The 18,630-nt window shown below is 32.6% G+C and overlaps 1 protein-coding gene across 1 annotated transcript in view; it reads right to left on the bottom strand.

Moving 5' to 3' along the window:
* Nucleotides 1-887: 887 nt before the first annotated feature.
* Nucleotides 888-18,630, bottom strand: part of LOC111707127 (furin-like protease 2) — a 64,645-nt gene continuing 46,902 nt past the window's right edge. The window contains exons 27-43 of the mRNA XM_023480136.1: nucleotides 18,302-18,360; nucleotides 16,820-16,896; nucleotides 16,262-16,366; nucleotides 15,918-16,012; nucleotides 15,697-15,805; nucleotides 15,058-15,164; nucleotides 13,605-13,770; nucleotides 11,539-11,603; nucleotides 10,854-10,941; nucleotides 4,574-4,646; nucleotides 3,304-3,614; nucleotides 3,011-3,069; nucleotides 2,586-2,650; nucleotides 2,195-2,244; nucleotides 1,812-1,878; nucleotides 1,659-1,742; nucleotides 888-1,589 (exon numbers count right to left, since the gene is read on the bottom strand). Coding sequence (XP_023335904.1) covers nucleotides 1,526-1,589; nucleotides 1,659-1,742; nucleotides 1,812-1,878; nucleotides 2,195-2,244; nucleotides 2,586-2,650; nucleotides 3,011-3,069; nucleotides 3,304-3,614; nucleotides 4,574-4,646; nucleotides 10,854-10,941; nucleotides 11,539-11,603; nucleotides 13,605-13,770; nucleotides 15,058-15,164; nucleotides 15,697-15,805; nucleotides 15,918-16,012; nucleotides 16,262-16,366; nucleotides 16,820-16,896; nucleotides 18,302-18,360 — 1,644 coding nt within the window. The 3' untranslated portion in view covers nucleotides 888-1,525. The remainder of the gene's footprint in view (nucleotides 1,590-1,658; nucleotides 1,743-1,811; nucleotides 1,879-2,194; nucleotides 2,245-2,585; nucleotides 2,651-3,010; nucleotides 3,070-3,303; nucleotides 3,615-4,573; nucleotides 4,647-10,853; nucleotides 10,942-11,538; nucleotides 11,604-13,604; nucleotides 13,771-15,057; nucleotides 15,165-15,696; nucleotides 15,806-15,917; nucleotides 16,013-16,261; nucleotides 16,367-16,819; nucleotides 16,897-18,301; nucleotides 18,361-18,630) is intronic.

Raw genomic sequence — 18,630 nt, 5'->3', positions numbered from 1 at the left:
TTTTCCAAGATTTATTCTAGATTCAACAAATTGTGAATTAAGAAGCAAAAGTATTTTTTTCTTTGTAATTAAAGTATCTAAATGATGGTTTAACAAAATAACAGGCATGAAAAATATGAAATAAACAAGAAAAAACATTATTTTTTTACAAAATATTACATTTAAAAAACTAGATTTTACTTATCTTTTGTTTAAAAAAACCAGAATGTAAATGAGTATTGTAATGTCGTCTTAAACCACTAAAAAGTACTTTTTAATTGAAAGACGACTAATTTCAGCTGGGTGGAGGAAGGCCAGCTTCAACAATTTCTCGTCCGAGCCACATTCTCCTCATTTTCTCATACGAGACACCTCAGAATCCTCGTCATCTGATTATTATGTATTAAAAAGTATCTGCAGCTTTCAAAAATAAAACTATATATTAAAAATCTGGCCACGTTAGTGCATAAAATATGGATGGAATATTGTATTGCAATGATTACATCATGTTGGAATCTTCAAACCCATGAGAATGATGTCAAACTTTATTAAGGTAATACTTAAATCTCTTCTGCCTCCGTAATGGCTAACCTTCGCGGTGTAAAATAAATAGCAAAATATTTAGAATACCTCTGCCGATCATTTTCCCATATAACCACACGGAAAAATTCTTTGGTTTCACCAAAAAAAGATTGAAGTTTTATAAACTCAGAATTATTTGTGGTATTCTACACCAGGAATATCTGAAAATGCGCGTAAAAAAGGTAAACATTTTTAAAAACATTAAACTTAAAAACTTCAATTCAATTGAAACTTTATTCGATTTACTAAAATTCGATATTTCATTTATCCCTTTAACGTGGCCCGATTCTTTAAAAATAGTTTTATCTGAGAGGATTAGACACTTAAAAAAATAATATTGAAAGGACGAGGATTTCGAGATGGCTTGGACGAGAGATTGTTGTGGTTGGCCTTCCTCCCCTTTGTCAGCTATTCATGTGTAAAATGGCGGGAAACCCCACTCCAACTGTCCAACAGTTTAAGATTAGAAAAAGTCCTCCTTTTTTTAAAAATGAAATCAGCATATAATACAATATTTGTGAAAATCAGCTTTCCAGTTTTCAGCTCTCCTAATGGAGAAATCAGTCATTCATCAAATGATAATCATTTGTTGACCATGATTAAGAAAGCTATTGACCACAAAAAAATCAGCAGTTAACCATGGAGGGGTCAGCTGATGACCATCAGAAATTAAGCTGTTGACAATCGGGGAATCAGTTGTCAGCCACAAGGGAATAAGCTGTTGACCATAAGGATATTGCACCTGTTAACCACGATTAAATCAGCTGTTGACCATAAGGATATCAGCTGTTGACTCTGTGGAAATCAGCTAATGATCACAAGAAAATAAGCTCTTCTGTTGACCACAAGGAAATTAGCAGTTGACCACACCAGAAAATCAGCTGTTAACCAAAACGGTATCAGTTGTTGACCAAAAAGATATCAGCTATTCCATAAGGGAATCAGCTGTGAAACATAAAGAAAATCAGCTGTTGACCATATGAAAGTCTGATTCTATTTCCTCCTCTGACGTATCGGACTCCTCTTCCCTGAAAATAAAACAAAAACAAATTATATATATATATTTTTTAAATTGTATTTTTTCTGTTATATTTTACCTTAGGAATGGACTATTATCTGTATCTGGAGTCCCAGAGATTTTTGAGTAAATTTCTCTTCTCCGTAATCTTGGACGTCTTAATCTTTAAACAAGTTGTTTAATATTATTTAAAGATAAAAAAGAAAAAGAAATACTTAAATTGAAAATCTACCTAAGAACTGTTTCTGTTCTACAGTGAGACACCATCCACAGGCCTCCAGTAGATAACCCTACTATACCTACAATACTCCCTTTACAAATCAAATACAAAAGGGGTATATGTTTTCCAGATATTCCAACTTTACCTACAATTCAATCATTACAAATCAAATGCTACAAGAGGGGTACATGTTTTTAGTGTTCGGTATTTTCCCAAAGGCATTTTTCCACGTGCCACTTTCCAAGTGACAATTGGGAGAGGATGGGCTAGAAGCTGAGTGCTCCAACTAAAACTTTTTAAATCTCCAACAAACGGTTCCAACCCAGGCCATAGGAGGGGGGTATACCTTTTCAAAATAAATACCCATTTTTAAAAACTCCCTGAAGTATACTTACAAAGAAAAAGAAGAAGAATTCCTCCCAGTGAACCAGAGCTGACCAAACTTCTTCAAAACATAAAGTTAAAAAGGAAAATGGATGTAGGGCTTGGTAAAATCACCAAAAACAATAGTGTCCTTAATTAATGAGCAAGATTTACTGTTATTTTCTTTATTGTTAAATAACAGAGTTAGAATTGCTCATTAAGAAACTGGAATGATCCTAAGTAAATTGTTGATAATTGTTAGTTAAAAACAAAATGTTGAACAAGGTAATTTGGAAAAGAAATGATATCAACATTGGACAACCAATCCAGCTAAATGGAATGAATATTCTTTAAAATTAAAAAAGGAGAAGGTTGAGAATAACCCCAAACAACAATTTACTGCACTGCATGAACTATATGTGCCTGGTAAGTCTTGTAGGAGAAGTACACACACCCTGGGTCCCACACAAACAACAAGGTACAATATCCTAAATAAAATAAACAATTTTGATCTTTTAACAAGTAAACTTTAGGCTAAAATCAACAGCCGATGAAAGTAAAAAAGACTGATAATATCCAATGATGAACAGGTTGGTACCTTGGTTTTCAGTTTACAATAAATCATCAAAGCCAAGCCTTATATATTTTTAGAATCAGAATTGGGATTTTAAAAAATACGGTTTGATTTAAACCACCTCCAACTCCAAGCTTAAAAATGTACTAAATTTTGATGAGAATTATGAGTGTTTGTTTATCCCATAGAACCACAAGGGAAGCTGGTATTGTTAGAGTTGGCTGATAACTTCAGAAATACTATTTTTTTTTATTTATTTCATTTATTTATTCACCTGAAGAGCATTACAACAGGGCACACAGGTGCTAGACCATGAGTCATACTGAAGGGGTCCTAAGTCAAACTCAATCATAATCAATCATATGAGGATGTAATTTTTCTTCAACTTTTTCCATTTGTTTTCAAATTCTGCCCAACATATCAGCCAATAAACTTTTGGGTTGCAAAGAATGGAATTTTATTGACTCCTGATTAAATGTTAAGTGACTTTAAAAAAGACAAATTTTAACAATGAGGCAAAAAAATTTTTATGAATAATCAGACCAGAAATATTTGTAGAAAAAGAACCTGAGCATGACGTGCACTGGTTTGGATCTGGCCCACTGCATGACGAGCATGATGAATGACAAGGTGAACACGTCTGTGATGTATCCGAGAGATAAAATCCATTCTCACAGTTTAAACAGTATCCGTCCCGCAAAACCTCATCGAGCAAACATCCTGTGCAATTCCCAGGTCCAGGCCCAGCACAGCTGTCACAACTGTTGTGACAGCTGGTACAGTTCACTAAAGCTGTTGTTTCACAATTGGTACAGTTTACTAGTCCAGCTAGGCCCGGGGGACAAGTAGGACATTCTTCAAGACTTTCATCTGGACAGCTAAATAAATTTCAAGGTGTTTAAAGTTCAATGAAATAAGTGAAATCTTACAGATAATGACTAGAGGCTCTTTTGAAATGTATTTGATCAGAGGCATATACAAGGGGGGTTATTGGTACTTTGCCTGAATCAGTGAAATTTATGGGATCCCTCTGGAAAAATTCCTTTATCACTGGCCCATTAATAATTTATTGTAAATGCAACCTAGATGCAAAAGATAAACACTAGAAGGTAAATGTACCAAAATTACATTGCATATAATATAAATGTAGTATGTAGACTGCAGACTGTTAGATCTCTTTACGAATGTAAAATGACAATTAGAATCTATTTTGTGAAAAGTTGATACTAAAGCTGTCTAAACCAAACATGAAGAGAGTATTTTCTTTTAAAGTTTCTTTAGTCCAAACTTAGGAAAAACTTAGTTAGACAAGTCCTTCTAAGCATTATGGGATATTTACAACTCAACAAAAATAGTAATTTCTACTTTTTTTACATAAATTGATAAATTAATATGCTGAGAAGTAGTTATTACAAGTTGGAGGCTTTAGGGGGGGGGGAGTACCTCCTGGGAAACTTGGCAAGCTTCCCCCCAGACAAGTTTAGGGCACAACTGTAGCTAGAGGGGTTAAAATTTAGATTTTTCAATTTTCTGATCTATTTCATGATAGGAACATTTTCTGAAGTTGGCAAGAATCATCAAAAAATTTCAGTCACATGTAAGAAATATAACTGAACAATTTTTCAAGTTTTTGGCATGTTATGCTTAGTTCTATGCTTCTTCTATTAGGAAAATTAATTTATATATTGGTTAAAAATTCGAATTATGTAAGTCATTTACAGAACAAAATTGACTGGGAAAAAAATTGAACCCACTAGTTAAAATATGCCCACTGATTTTCATTTTACTAAAGAAAGGGAGATGAAAATATATACCCCCCCCCCCCCACCGTTATTACCTTTTACATGAGTGTGAAGGATAGTAGTGTTGAGGGCAGGTAGTTCCACACTCACCTCCAGCATACACCAACCCTGTACACCAGTATTTCAGATAAGTAGACTTCCAATTACAAGGTTACCCACATAGGATATGACTGCAAGACAAAATGAAACTCATCTGACGATCTGATCTTTACATTAAGTCTTCTGCCTTAAATATTATCTATTAATGGCTCATTTAATGATTTGGAAAAGAAACAAGCAAGTTGAAAGTTGCACGGAATCATGACTATAAGGATACAGATGGTATAATTCCGTACAGTCATCTCTGAAGTCTCATCTTTTGTGGGTAACTCTGCACAAGAAAGTTGCAGCATGTCCAAAAAATCACTTAAGTTGGCAACTTGTTGAAGATGTTTAGAAACATTTCCAAAATTGGCAAATGTATTATATGATATGTCCGAAGAACTTAGTACCTTTTAACAAATTTTTTCTGAAAATGTGCACTGAACACTTTTATAATAATATCAAGTATAGAATTAAAATTACAAAATTAAATGCAACATATGTTTGAATATACCTTTAAATAGTTTTTATTCTTTTTCACTTAAACCTTTTATATAAGGGGTAAAAAATTTAATAAACTAAAACTGCATTCTAAAAATGAAGCTATTAAGAAATTGACTAGAAATTTAATTATTTTGTGAGTACACAATTATATAAGAATTCTTTATCTAATGAGAAACAGAACAATTTCAATAATATTATTAGTGATGTATTAATGGCATCTACTGTAAAATTTTCATTATTTATGTTTTATAGCTGTAAATAATAGCTATGAAAATATGGAAAATTTAAAATTATTCAATTTTAGAAGGGTATTTTCTGCTTCATTTCTTATAGTCATATTTTAAACAGAAACTTATCACCCTCTACATTTTCATGTAGATCAAGAAAACACTGAATTTTGTAAAATTGCCAAGAGAGAAAAAGTTGTAAGATTTTTCAGAAATTTAGAGAAGAGAATAATCTCGAGATTTGTCTAAAATTTTTAGCATTATTGATTAAAGTAAAGTGTACTTAAAAAGGTATTTAATTATTTGTAATTGAAAACGTTGCCAAATTTTACTTCTTTAGATCCCTTGTGTCAAGTTTTAATTAAAGATGAAGAAAAAGTGTTCCCAAATGCTCTACCAAGTGTCTTCCAATAAAAATAGGATCTGCCAAGCATAAAAATAAAAATTACTTTTATTATAAAGAAGGGTAAATTTATAAAACGGAGGAAGTAGGAAGGAGGGGATTATATTTATATTCACTGCAAATCATTTTCCCCATAAACATTAATACAATGAAGTGTTTCTAAGACAAGGTTTTTTAAAGAAAATATTCAGCCCTTTTCCTTGATCAATGAAATATGAAGAACAAATAACAAATTCTGTTTTTACTCTAAAATTGTGCACGTTAAATGTGAATAACACTTGCAAAAGCTTTGTTTGTCGGAAACCAAGAAAGTGTTTTGCACTTATTCCTTCTCATCCCTTCTCACTACTACACTCACACTATTTTCTATCAAATCTCAAATATTTCTATTTATTCAATAATTGTAAATCCACTCCACCAATGCATTTATGCTAATGTCGTATTTATTCGAATAAATATTTTGAACCCTTTTCAAACCAAATCATAGTAAAGGAACTCAAAACTGTTTTCATAATCTGTTCATCATTTTAAATTAATGGTGTAGAACATTTTCACTTGCTAAATCAAATAATCAAAGTTTAAAATATGAAATGTTTACATGATCAGGTTTTTATAACGATTATAATCTTAGTTTGGGGCAAGAAATTAGTTCCTTTTCATGGCATTACAAATATTTTGTTACAGGAAAAAATATTGCTAAGATGATTCAAGAAAATATATACCCCAGCATGAATCAATTAAATCTTTTTAATGTTTCAATAAATGAATTTATTTAACCCATTAGCCAAAAATTTAGCAGTGTTGTCATGAAAAAAGGCAGTGATTTTTCGCCTTCCTAAAGGACAGTCTATATTGGAATGTTTGGACAGCAATATATTAGAATCAGATAGCAACACCAAGTGGTTCATAATTTAATCATTGTATACATGTTCACGAAGGTTTCCTTTATATTTCCTGTTGTATTGAAATTGATATCTAACTTTGCTACACTTGCTGTTGCTCAATAGGCAATAAAAATGAAATATTATTGAATTACAGAAGTATAATACTCCTAACTACATCAGTTTAACTTGATTTTAAGAAATTGTAAAATTTCTGATAAAATGATTTTCAAAATTGAACATCAGGAAAAATATTTTTAGAATTTAAAATTTTATAATTTATTTTGTATTTAAAAGACTGAATTTCCAAATTTTTTAAGGAATGAAATAAATTTTTGAAAAGTTTATGTTTGAAAAGTTTAAAGGAATTCTATCAATTTTTAAGTTTGGATCAGGAATTGATATTTGTTTTGCAAAATTCATTACTGATATTTTTTTTCAGAAAATTTATGATTTCCAATTGATGATTTTATTTTGGCTTTGACATCAAATGTTAGCACTTAACATTGTTTTTTTTTTCACTGAATTTAGAAGTTGATATTTTTATGTTTTGAAAAAAATTTAAGTTTTAATATTGTAATTTCAAGTTTGACCTAGATATTTATGTTTTTTAAACTTTTTACAATTTTCTTGGTTAAGAATCAACAGAGAAATAATCAGAATTAAACACTTTATAAGTGAGAAAAACTTCAACATTTTTGATCAAATTAAAATGTTCATCAGGCCATGGTCACCTTGAAATTACACTTACAGTCCCTTTAAACCCAAGCTGACTGGAATATGAAGTACATCTGCTCTGTATGCAAGCTGTATAAAGATTGTAAAAATACTTGTGAATACTTGATAATAAAATGTTTTACAGACTAAAATAATTTACAAATCTTCAAACATTTTTTTCATATACATTTTTTTCAGTAAGGGACACCATGATTTTTGTTGCATAATTTTTCTTATTTTTTTCAAGTTGTTGATCAAATGTATAAATATAAGCTTTTCAATGTGTCTTTGAAAGCCATGAATACTCAGGAATAGAGATAAAAATAAAAAGAATTTGAGTTTGACTATCAGCATTGCTTGAAAGAGTTTTCAATGTAGGAGTTCTTTCCTTTATCTGTGGTAATTCCAGTTCTATATTGAGGCGGGTAAGTGAGTGAATCAGTAAGTGATCAACTAAAAGCCTGAGTTAGTGAGTGAGCAAGGGAGTCATTGAGAGAGTCAGTCAAATGTCAACCAACACAATTTCAAAATGATTGATAAAATAATTAAGGTTGATATCTTGATCAGAGAAAAAACTTGGTATATTGTAATAAAAACAAAATTATGGAAAATTGAATTTTAGTATGTGATTTAGAGCATGCGGCCTTATAACACTATAAGGCTGGGGGGGGGGGTCTGAATCTATGTATAAACGGAGGGGCCGCCCCCCCCCCCCGTCTAGAAAAAGTCCTTAGAGAATAGGTATAGGGTTGAATTGCATATTCAAAGCTAGCCCAATAGTTTGGGAGCTAGGGGGAAAAAAAGCCAAAAAAGGTTACAAAAAATGAAAATCAAAGTGTGGCACATGTTTCTACATCCATTTTTCTGTAGCTTCAGTAACAAAAAAGTTATGGGCTATTCTTTATTTTTTTACAGAGACATAACTTGTTATCCCTGCGTACCCTACCCTAAGCATTAAAAAAATGTTTTTACAAAAAATCCTTTAAATTACTATTTATTGTCACAAAATTTCACTGTAATAGTGTCAAAAATGAAAGTGCTAGGACAAAAAACTTAAGGAAGGGGCCCCAAACGGCCCCCTCCAGCCTGCTTAAGGTAAAAGTCAAAAAAAAATTGATTGCTTAAAAAACGGATATCAAAACGATGCCTATCCATATATGTGTAGTGCTGGACATGATAGAACTTATTTTAATCCTTAGGAGAATGGTTAGTTCTATAAAGATAATGGAAAGGCTTATAATATCTGTTTATATACCTACTAGTTGAAAGGGGGCATGAAATATCTTATTTTCTAGTCCCTCTTCAACTAGTAGGTATATAGGTGGTTTTATTTCTTTGATCGAGCAAATTCCCTCTTCATTTTTTATTATGTTGTCACTTTCATCCAGAAAAGCGTTTGCTTGTGACATTAATGCAGATGTTGATTTTTTAAGTAGAACTTTTTTCTTATTTTTACATTCTCATTTATCCTGAAACTTTTAACTAAACTCACAAAATAATTTGCAAAAAATTTGCAGCTTAATTATTAATATTTGCAAATTCAGAAGTCTCAATACTTGAACGTGTTCATACTGGCTCTTCAAAAATGAATATTTTTGGAGACTTAAAGGATTTAGAAACCATTAAAATGAAAACTCGACCTCTTTATGAGAAAGCTTGGAGTAAGTTTAGAGATTTGTTTCCCTGTTCACTGGAGTTTGATACAAGAATGCCATCAGAAGAAGAGTTTTAAACATATTTCAGATTTCTGAGACATGCTGAATTAAGGGGAAATATAGTAAATCTCTCCAACAGTATCCAAGACTACAATCTATCATCAAAGCATTTGATGTAGATGTGAAAAAGTAGGCCCACATTTTTAACAAAGAAGAAATTGGAGAATTTGTCAGGAATGACACTCTCTCAGGTCCATATTGGCTTGTTGGGAAAGCCTTCGTTATTTTCGCCATTTTCGTAGGACAGAGGTCATGAGCTTGGTTCTGGAAAAAATCCGTATTGGAGGAGAATGAGCTTATTGGTTCATGAATGTGCCAAACAAAGATCAGACCATCAAAAGTTCCAGGTTATATTCATTATAATTAATATTGTGGTTTAAAATTCAAACTTTCCAATTTTTTTAGATTTTCGGAACCTAAACCTAGCTCAAGTTCAGATATTGACTGGGCGGCTATTGTCTAAACCTATGTGGAACAAATTTAACTGGATTTGAATAGATTCACCGGCTGTGTTTTTTGGACAGGAAAGTTTTTACTTCAAAATAAACAGTGAACAATTTTTGCCTTAGAATTCTGGTTTTCAACTTGTGCTCATTGATTAAATCTTTTTTTTTGCAAAATAACTAAAAATGTCAATTCTGACCAGGAAGAGGATCAAGTTTTGTGAACCAGCCTCTAGGAAAAAATATGATAGCAGAGGTTTCACATGAGGTTGGTAGACCTCTTGGTAAACCAAACCTTGCAGATTCTACTTTCAATTAATTTAGAAGATCATCAGCTACTGCTGCTGCAGACAATGGAGTCTCAGCTCAACCATTAATCAGTTTCTATGGCTGGAATTCAAGAGTACATATCAACTAGTAAACATGCAGTGGGATGAACATGGCTTCTCTACTAAGTAAACCCAGCTGCATCCACAGTTAAGAACTCTATAGATTGAAACTTCTGAAACTGCAGAGAATCCTGCTGATACTGAACTAGAGACATCTCTTGAACCTAAACCATCAGCTAGGAAAGGATCTTACAAGAAACTGCCATTTTTTGCACAGGAAAATCTTGCAAGATAACTAAGAATGACAATGTTATCATGATTCACTCCTTTAATGGAACCGTTAATCTTTAAAAAATAACATTGCTGTATCTATATTTAGTATCAGTATAACCTGATTGTAATAAAATTTGCTATAGCATTTATTATGATGATTGAAATTACTAGCCGGGATATAATATTGGCAGCAGGGAAGTAATAGATATTATATCCCTGCGGAGAATATTTCATCTTGGCTCAAGTGATTTTATCCCGAATAGCTGGGACAAAATGAATTTCAGGATGACTTAATAACATAGTATTAATAAGGGCAGCCGAGAAATAAAATAACAAACCATTTAGTTTTTATTAATTGTTCTATTCCACTTTTTTACACAATTTTCCGTTAATCATTAAAGGAAGGAATTGAGATTTTTAAGTCTATAACTGCACTACCCGGCCACTGCATTCTTTACAATAATGCATTATATCAGGCTTATAAAACTAGAGAGGTTAACAAACAGAGATAATTTAGCATATCAAAGGTCTACAACATTAGATTGAATAGATATTAGATATTAGTTACTAATTTTAGCACCCTTCAGATGAGAGTGTATGCATTCTCACAAGTGCTATGCAGAGTAGCCCCAGATCCTCTCAGATCAGAGGATTGAGAAGGTCAGGTATAATTGCATAGATAGTACTGGTGAAATTCAATACACTCTCATCTTAAAAAACAGTGTAGACAAAAATTACTTGCCTTTTTGGGTGTTACATGAGATACAATGATTTGAACCTGGACCAAAACAATCCAAACAGTTCACATGACAAGGCCGGCAGATAGAATCCTAAATAGTAAAGGAGTAAAGGGGACTGTACACCATAATTTATAGTGCATATAGAATTTAAGTGACATGTTCCGTTCAAAACTGTACGTTGTACACTGAAAAGCTTTGTCATGTTATAAATAGTAAAAGGGGTTACCCTAAGTACCAGAGACATTACTGGACCAAAAAAGACGTCCTGACAACCTATTAGATGCTCAATCAATTTACAATGCCCTGTCAACCTCTCTGCTACATTGTTTGGTTGCTAGGGTAAAAATAATGAAAATATAAAGGAAACAATTTCAAGAAATAGTGGTTTATATAAATGTTTCACATTCATGAAAAATTAAGATTTTAGTTTTTTAAATCAGTTAGTATCTGGTTTATTATTAAAATTTCAATCAATTTACATCCATTATTCATTTGTCTCTAAATTCTATTACTTTGAAACTCTCAACCGGAGTGTCACTGAAAATTCCGGGGTCTATACGGGAAAAAGTGAAAACTATTATCTTAGTCCTTGAGTTTCAAAAAAGGATAATTTCTGAGTACTCTTCTGTTAAAATTATGTTAATAATTGAAATAACCTCTTTAATTAAGGAAATAAATTGAACTGACCTGATCAGAATATTCTCCCAGAGGGCAGGACGTGGCACACACTCCGTTTTGAAGAAGATGATAACCTTCGGTAAAAATAGGTAAAAATGGGTTATAAGGAAGTATGCTCTGTTAGAATATAACCTTACAATTTATTCATAATATGAATCTCATGAAAAACCTTTTGCATGTTTATAATAATAGAAAAATGCTTTTGGTGTACGATAATATAAATAAAATCTGACTGCAGAGTGATTCTGAAAAACATCTTAATATGACATAATAGAGTTAGGGAGTTAGGGTAGCTGCTTGGCACATTCTGGAAATTGTGCATGTAATGTTCATTAACAAGGGCCTTAAGGTGTAATTAGTTGTTTCTTTTAGAATCGTTCTGTTCCAAAAATTGTCATACATTTGTCTTAAGTAACAATTGTCTGTTAATTATACCGTTTGTAAATGTTTGGATCATTAATGATATATGATTGTTGAAGACAGCAGATGAGGATATGGGTTCCTCTTACAAAAGTATAAGCTGTTTTTGTTTGCTTTTTGTGGTTTATTATTGCCATTTGTGGTTTCTCTATAAAAGTGCCAAGCGCATTTCTTGCTTCAGTAACAATCGAAAATTTATCAGCGTTAAAAATATTACAAGTGAGATAACAACAGTATCTAACTGATAATAACAGATAAGTTAGATAAGTTAGATAATAACTTTTTTTAGATCTAAATATTTATTTTATGCTAATCCATTTAAAGATTTAAACAGGTTTACATTACATTACAAGATATAGCATTACATTTGCATCATTTTCATAATTTCCCTCAAACTTAAATCTAGTTCCGCCTTTGTAGGTCTTCGTTTAGGCTCGAGAACAGGCACAGGCACAGGCACAGGCAGAGGCACGGAACTTGGAGTCAACTGGGACATCACCACGGAACTGAGAGTCAACTGGGACTTCACCACGGAACTGGGAGTCATCTGGGACATCACCACGGAACTGGGAGTCATCTGGGACATCACCACGGAACTGGGAGTCAACTGGGACATCACCACGGAACTGGGAGTCATCTGGGACATCACCACGGAACTGGGAGTCAACTGGGACATCACCACGGAACTGGGAGTCATCTGGGACATCACCACGGAACTGGGAGTCATCTGGGACATCACCACGGAACTGGGAGTCAACTGGGACATCACCATGGAACTGGGGGTCATCTGGGACATCACCACGGAACTGGGAGTCATCCGGGACACAACCACGTTCGTAAGAGTCTGCATTGACCTCACCATAGGTACTTCCTTGGAAGAAGGGATGGTTTCATTTTCTTTTAATTTTTTTCTGCTCTTTCTCACCCTTTTCCTCCTTTTTCTCCTCCTGTTTGGCATCCTGGAAAGAGACTGGGGGAGGGTACCGAGGGTTTGGGAGAAGGAAAAACATTCTTTACCTCCTCTAGACCACAACCTCAGCTCCACAGATTCACCGGCCTTCACAAATTCCTGGTATAGAGCCAGGACCCGCTGTATTGAACCCATGTGTATTTGTTAAGTTGAAACAGGTTGACCAGGTAGAGTGGTCGTTCCCAACATTTCAGCTAATTTGGGGGCCAACACAGGTTTGCGGCCAAACAAGGCAGGGAGGAGAGAGCTGGTTGCTAACAGGTTGAATGCCGGGTCAAGACTGAATAATAATAACAGTATCTATGCTGTATCTACCACGCTTCTGATCAGAAGAAGGGTGCCATTGTAAATTTGGCATGTCCCTCTTAAAGTGGAGGATCAGCAGTACATTAAAAAAACTGTTGATGGTAAAACAGTTTTAAAACATACCAGAGAAGGCTCAAAAAGTTAGAAATGTTCTAGTTCAGGAAAATTCAGAGCCTTTTAACTTTCTTGGAAATTAAAACATTGACAGAAATATTTTTCAATTAAGCCAAATTTTCCAATTTATGTCACACCAAATATTTGTTAAAAATTCCTAAATTTTCTTAAATATCAAATTAATTCCTGTCTTGCTAATAAATTGTGTGTCAGTTCCAATGAACGATTTTAAATATAAAATATCATAAAATCAATTAATATTTACCTGGAAGACAACTTGTGCACTTTGCCTCATCACACCCCGCACATGCATGTGGACAGGCTAGGCATGAGTTGACCGATTCAGCTGGTTTAGACCGGACTGGACAGAACTCTACACAGCTGGATATATAGAGCCGATGATCAGAGTAGCAGGATGAGCAATCACGGTCCTGAACACATCAATTAGAGGTGTAAATATTTTCCAACTCATTTTTACCTTAATTACTCAAATGTTATGTAAACAGAAACCAGAGCCTGTGATTTAAAAAATTTGGGAAAATACGGCTCGGGTCTAATCTGCCCTTGGGCCTTATTTACGACTTGAGCTTTTGGATTCAAGCTTCATCTTATCTTCCACAGAATTGAGTTCAAAAAACGGTTTAATATTCTATTTGGCGTGGTAGGAATTGGCGCATTCTGGGTTTTTATGAGAATAAGACTCCACATTGAGCCTTATTCTCCACTAAGACCAACCAAGGTCGGTTTTATTTTCATTTCAATCACGTGACACAAGCTGCCGTCAAAGTTGGGTCGAAGATCGGGTCTTAAAGTCAGGTTTAAGGAAGTACGGCTCCAGTCAAAGTTTTTAAATTGCCGGATATGGAGAAATATCAAGTTAGCTATGAAATTTGTCTTTGGTAGAAAAGCTTTACTGAAATGTTAATTTAGCAATAGGAGAAACACTCAAGGTCCCAAACAGAACAGTGAGAGGGGTAAATATATTCTAATTTATGTTCATTTACTTTTATTACTCTCTAAAACATTATGAAGATGGAAACTGGAAAATTAAGAAGTCATCTAAACAAATTTGACCACAGAGAATCAGACAACTATGATTGTTCTGCATCATATTTTAAGACTAGGTGCAATGCTTTGGCCTCTGATCTACATTTTTAAACTGAATAGATAGTTGCAAAGGATAGCTGCAATAGATTGATTTGAAATTTTTAATTCTTTCAGTGTGTTTAAAAGTAAAATTTTACTAAACAAAATGTTTTTTAATAAGATATCTTATATCAATGTATACAACAGCCAATCTCACATTTAAGAATTCATAACAATAGCGCATGAAATGTCGGCTTGAAATTTATTCAAAAATTAGTGACATCTGTTATGCTTCATCGTTGGTCTGCACAAAAATAAAGCTGCTGAGATGTTTGCAGCTTCAATGGGTTGAATATGATTTATAAAAACATATCCAAATATAATTGTAAAGTCATCAGTTTTTTGATAATTCATTAGAAATTGCTTTTTATTTTTAATTCAAGGCAAATAAATAGCCCTGAAATAATAAATTTGTTTTTCCATAGCATCTGATCTTAAATATGTTGAGAATACGATATTATAAAAAAACTCTTGCTATATATTCATAAATCTGTAGCATTACATGGTTCATGAATGAATTAGTGATGCTTAGCAAATAACAATTAAAAATCAGTTTTACTGTTAAAACCAACCTTGGGTCCAATACATGTTTTACAGCTATTATGACAGGCTAGGCATGTTCCTTGACCAGAATACATTCCTGGCTGACATTCTCGACTTTCTGGTGGCAAACACTCTCCTTAAATGATATACAATGTAGAATTTCCAAAGAAATAGAGTTTTTGCCAAAAACACAAATTTTTTTAATCCTTTATTCTTACAACCCAATTTTAAACTAAGATTATTTGATCTAACATAATTCATAATTTGAAATATCAAATGTCTACGACATTGAATTGCAAAGATTTAGAAATAAAAAATCTGAGTTTGTGGCAAAAACTTAATTCCTTTCATGGATTAATTTGGTTCTGTATAGGCCTGTTGTAACCTTTCTGAAGCTGTTAAGAATAATAATCCAATAAAAACTTTTGGAAAATAAGGGTGGGACCTTTCTTAACCTCATTCTGTGTATCATCTAGTGGGTGTATTTCTTTAAAAAAAGTTTAGAAGGGCCGTAAGGATCCAATCCATTTATTCCTTGCTCGGAGATGGTGTATCCTTTATTGTTCCCTATGCTGCTTCTATAGAAATCCCTAATTCTTTCACCTGAGGCTGTGTATCCTGGTGCTATCAGTGCCACACATATAGGGAAAAACCTGTTCCTATTTTACCTGCTTCTGTTGTAATCCATCCATCTCTACACCTGGAGCAAGCTCCATCATCTATTCCAGTACAGGAATCACAACCATGAGGACAAGACATACATTCACGGAGAGCTTCCTATAGTTAAAGAACAAAATGATTGTTGTTGTAATCCCCCTGTTTACCAAAAGGTAAGGTGAGCATGGGATGTCCCCTTTTCCTTTTTGTTACATTAAAATAACTTGAGAACCTGAGAAAAGTATCCTGGAGGGCAGTAGCTGACACACCTCCTTTCAAAATAGTAGGTTCCCTCACCACACCTTCCACACTGGGTATCCAATACTCCTAGACAGCAATCAATAAATAAACTAATAGATATACAAATCCATCAATCAAATCCCCAACCTACAGATAATCAGATATAAGCAATTAAGCAATAATCTAGTCCATTAATAAATTTCTCAATTGAGCTTTACTCTGACTAAAAACATCTCTTTAAGTTTTATCAAATTCAAAACAGAAATTTACAGATGTAAATCAGAAGTCCTTATTTATGCAAATATAAGCAATATTCAAGAAATAAAACATATTTACCTGTACATGTCTCGCAGCTAGGATGACATGCTGTACATGAATTCTTGTTAGTAAAGTGCCCAAAGGGACAGTGGGCTGTACAAACCCCATCTAGCAGGACCATACCTTACAATTACAATATTGATTAATTTACTTTAAAAATCTATAATTTCAATACAAGAACAGGACACTAGAAATTTGCTTCTTTTCTGAAAATTAGTTTTCATTTTGTTGCATCTATAAGAGGTTAATGGCTTAAGCAAATATGACAGAATAGAGTGTACACTGCACTGCATGGTAAATTGATAAATACATATTCACATAAGCAGCCCATATATAAGTAAGGGTATTTATATAAAAGGTAGGGGGATATATATTTTACATTTTTCAACTGCTGGATTGAGGTATATATTTTTGACATACCTACCCTGAACATAAAAGTTTCAACCGTTTTGATATAACTAATTACTTGCTGTTAAAATAGGTCATTGTCAAATGTTGCAAAAACCCTATACCCCTACATTAAGAATACATACCTTGGTTTGATTAAAGTCCTAAATGTAGGCATATGAATCCTACCTTGTTTACAGGATGTACATTTGACAGTTCCATCATCTAGTGTACAGCTGTCACAGTTGTCACATATTAAACATGTCCTGATTTATTGTATTTATTCATGTATTTTTCCTGTGAATTGATTTGTTGTTACAACAATTTTTACCATTGATTATCATTATCAATTATTTTTTTTCTAAAAACTAAAACTTAAATATTAAATATTAAAGATATTAAAATAAAATTTAATGAAACTAAATTACATGGTTCAATTTTAAATTTCCCATTTAAAGCCTTCCTTAATCTTTAACTTTGAATTGGTGGTTTAAATTTGAACTGGCAGTAGGTAGTTTAGTGACACAGCTCAAATTCATTACATTTTGTCCCTGAAGGTTTGGGTCCACGTCCAAGCCTTGATCTCAATCTTATGCAGATATAAATTTAAGCATGTACCCTCAAGTTAAAAGTGCCCACATTGGATATCAAGATAAAGCCTTTGTGCAAGATTAAAAATACTTCCCACACAAAATCCAGTCACAGATCTCTATATAAAGAATTCAATTTTTAAGTCTTACAAATACATTCATTGAAATTTTTAATCAGAAGCACTAATTGAAATCATGATTGAATATTTAAACCTTAAAAAATTCATCAAAACATATATTTTCTTAAACAGAATTATTAAGTATAACTAAATAGATTAAATTGGATTTGTGATAAATTGCTTTGCAACAAATAAAAAACAGTAAACTCAAAATCAACTGTATAAACTTATACAGCCTTAATAGGAGTGTCACTGTATATCAAGTGACCTTCCGTTTAAAAAACGGGTATGCTCAATTAAAAAGTTTACCCTTTAAAACATTATTTGAGCAATAATTTGGAATATGTTGTTTTTCTAACTTAAAAGTGTTCAATTATAATAATTTTCTCCATTGTTTCTGAATATAATCAATTTAAAAAAGAAGATAATGAATGTTTCATTCATCCCGGATCAGACAAATATTTCTTTGGCAAATTATATAAATGGATGGTCTATTGAAATTACATCTTCCCATTAAGCATGGAAAATAAAAACCCCTGTTTTCTGTAAAGAAATGTAAAGAAACCTAGTTAAGCATGAATTCAATTTCCATAATATTTGTTCACATCAAACTTGGCTCAAAAGTTAAAAGGAAAGTTTTGTGTATTTTAGTTTTGTTTTTCAAAACTAAAATGTAATGTTTAAAGTCTTGTCAATATTTGTTTCCTCTCCGTACAATTCAATTACCTAGGTTCTAAGGAAGAAATGCATACAACTTTATTTGTTCTTCTAAAAAAAACCTTTATTTACAAAATTTCTAAGATATATTAAAAATTGTAATGTTATGAAACATTCCTAGTAGTTTCTTTTTAGTGTAACAAATTGTTTGTACTGAAGTTGTCTTCCTATATCTAAAATTTATTCAGTTACCTAATTATTTATAGAAATTAATGAAAATTATAATGATTAAAATACATAAATTCCTGTTTATAGCATCAGTATAATATCCTTTTGGGCATTGAAAAGTACACTCTCCTCTGTCCTAGCAAAAAAAATTTAAAGGGACTGGTATCATATCTGATTAGCAATTTAAATTTTTAAATCACTCTTTAGTAGGGTTTCCAACCTAAGTGGATTTTACTTCCATGCAATTGTGAACCCTTTTAACTCCATGCAATTCCGCGCAATTTTACGCAATTCTTCAGGATTCAAAATAGGTGCACCCAATTTCAAGCAACGGAATTCTCATTGGAAACCATACTCTTTAATTCATTTAATATTTCATGCGATGGTTCAGTTATTTGAAAATAAC

This window comes from Eurytemora carolleeae, unplaced genomic scaffold (genome assembly GCF_000591075.1).
Source record: "Eurytemora carolleeae unplaced genomic scaffold, Eaff_2.0 scaffold587, whole genome shotgun sequence".
NCBI classification, from domain to species: Eukaryota; Metazoa; Arthropoda; class Copepoda; order Calanoida; family Temoridae; genus Eurytemora; species Eurytemora carolleeae.
Note: the sequence above shows the minus strand (reverse complement) of the source record. Positions and strands in the feature narration are given on the sequence as shown.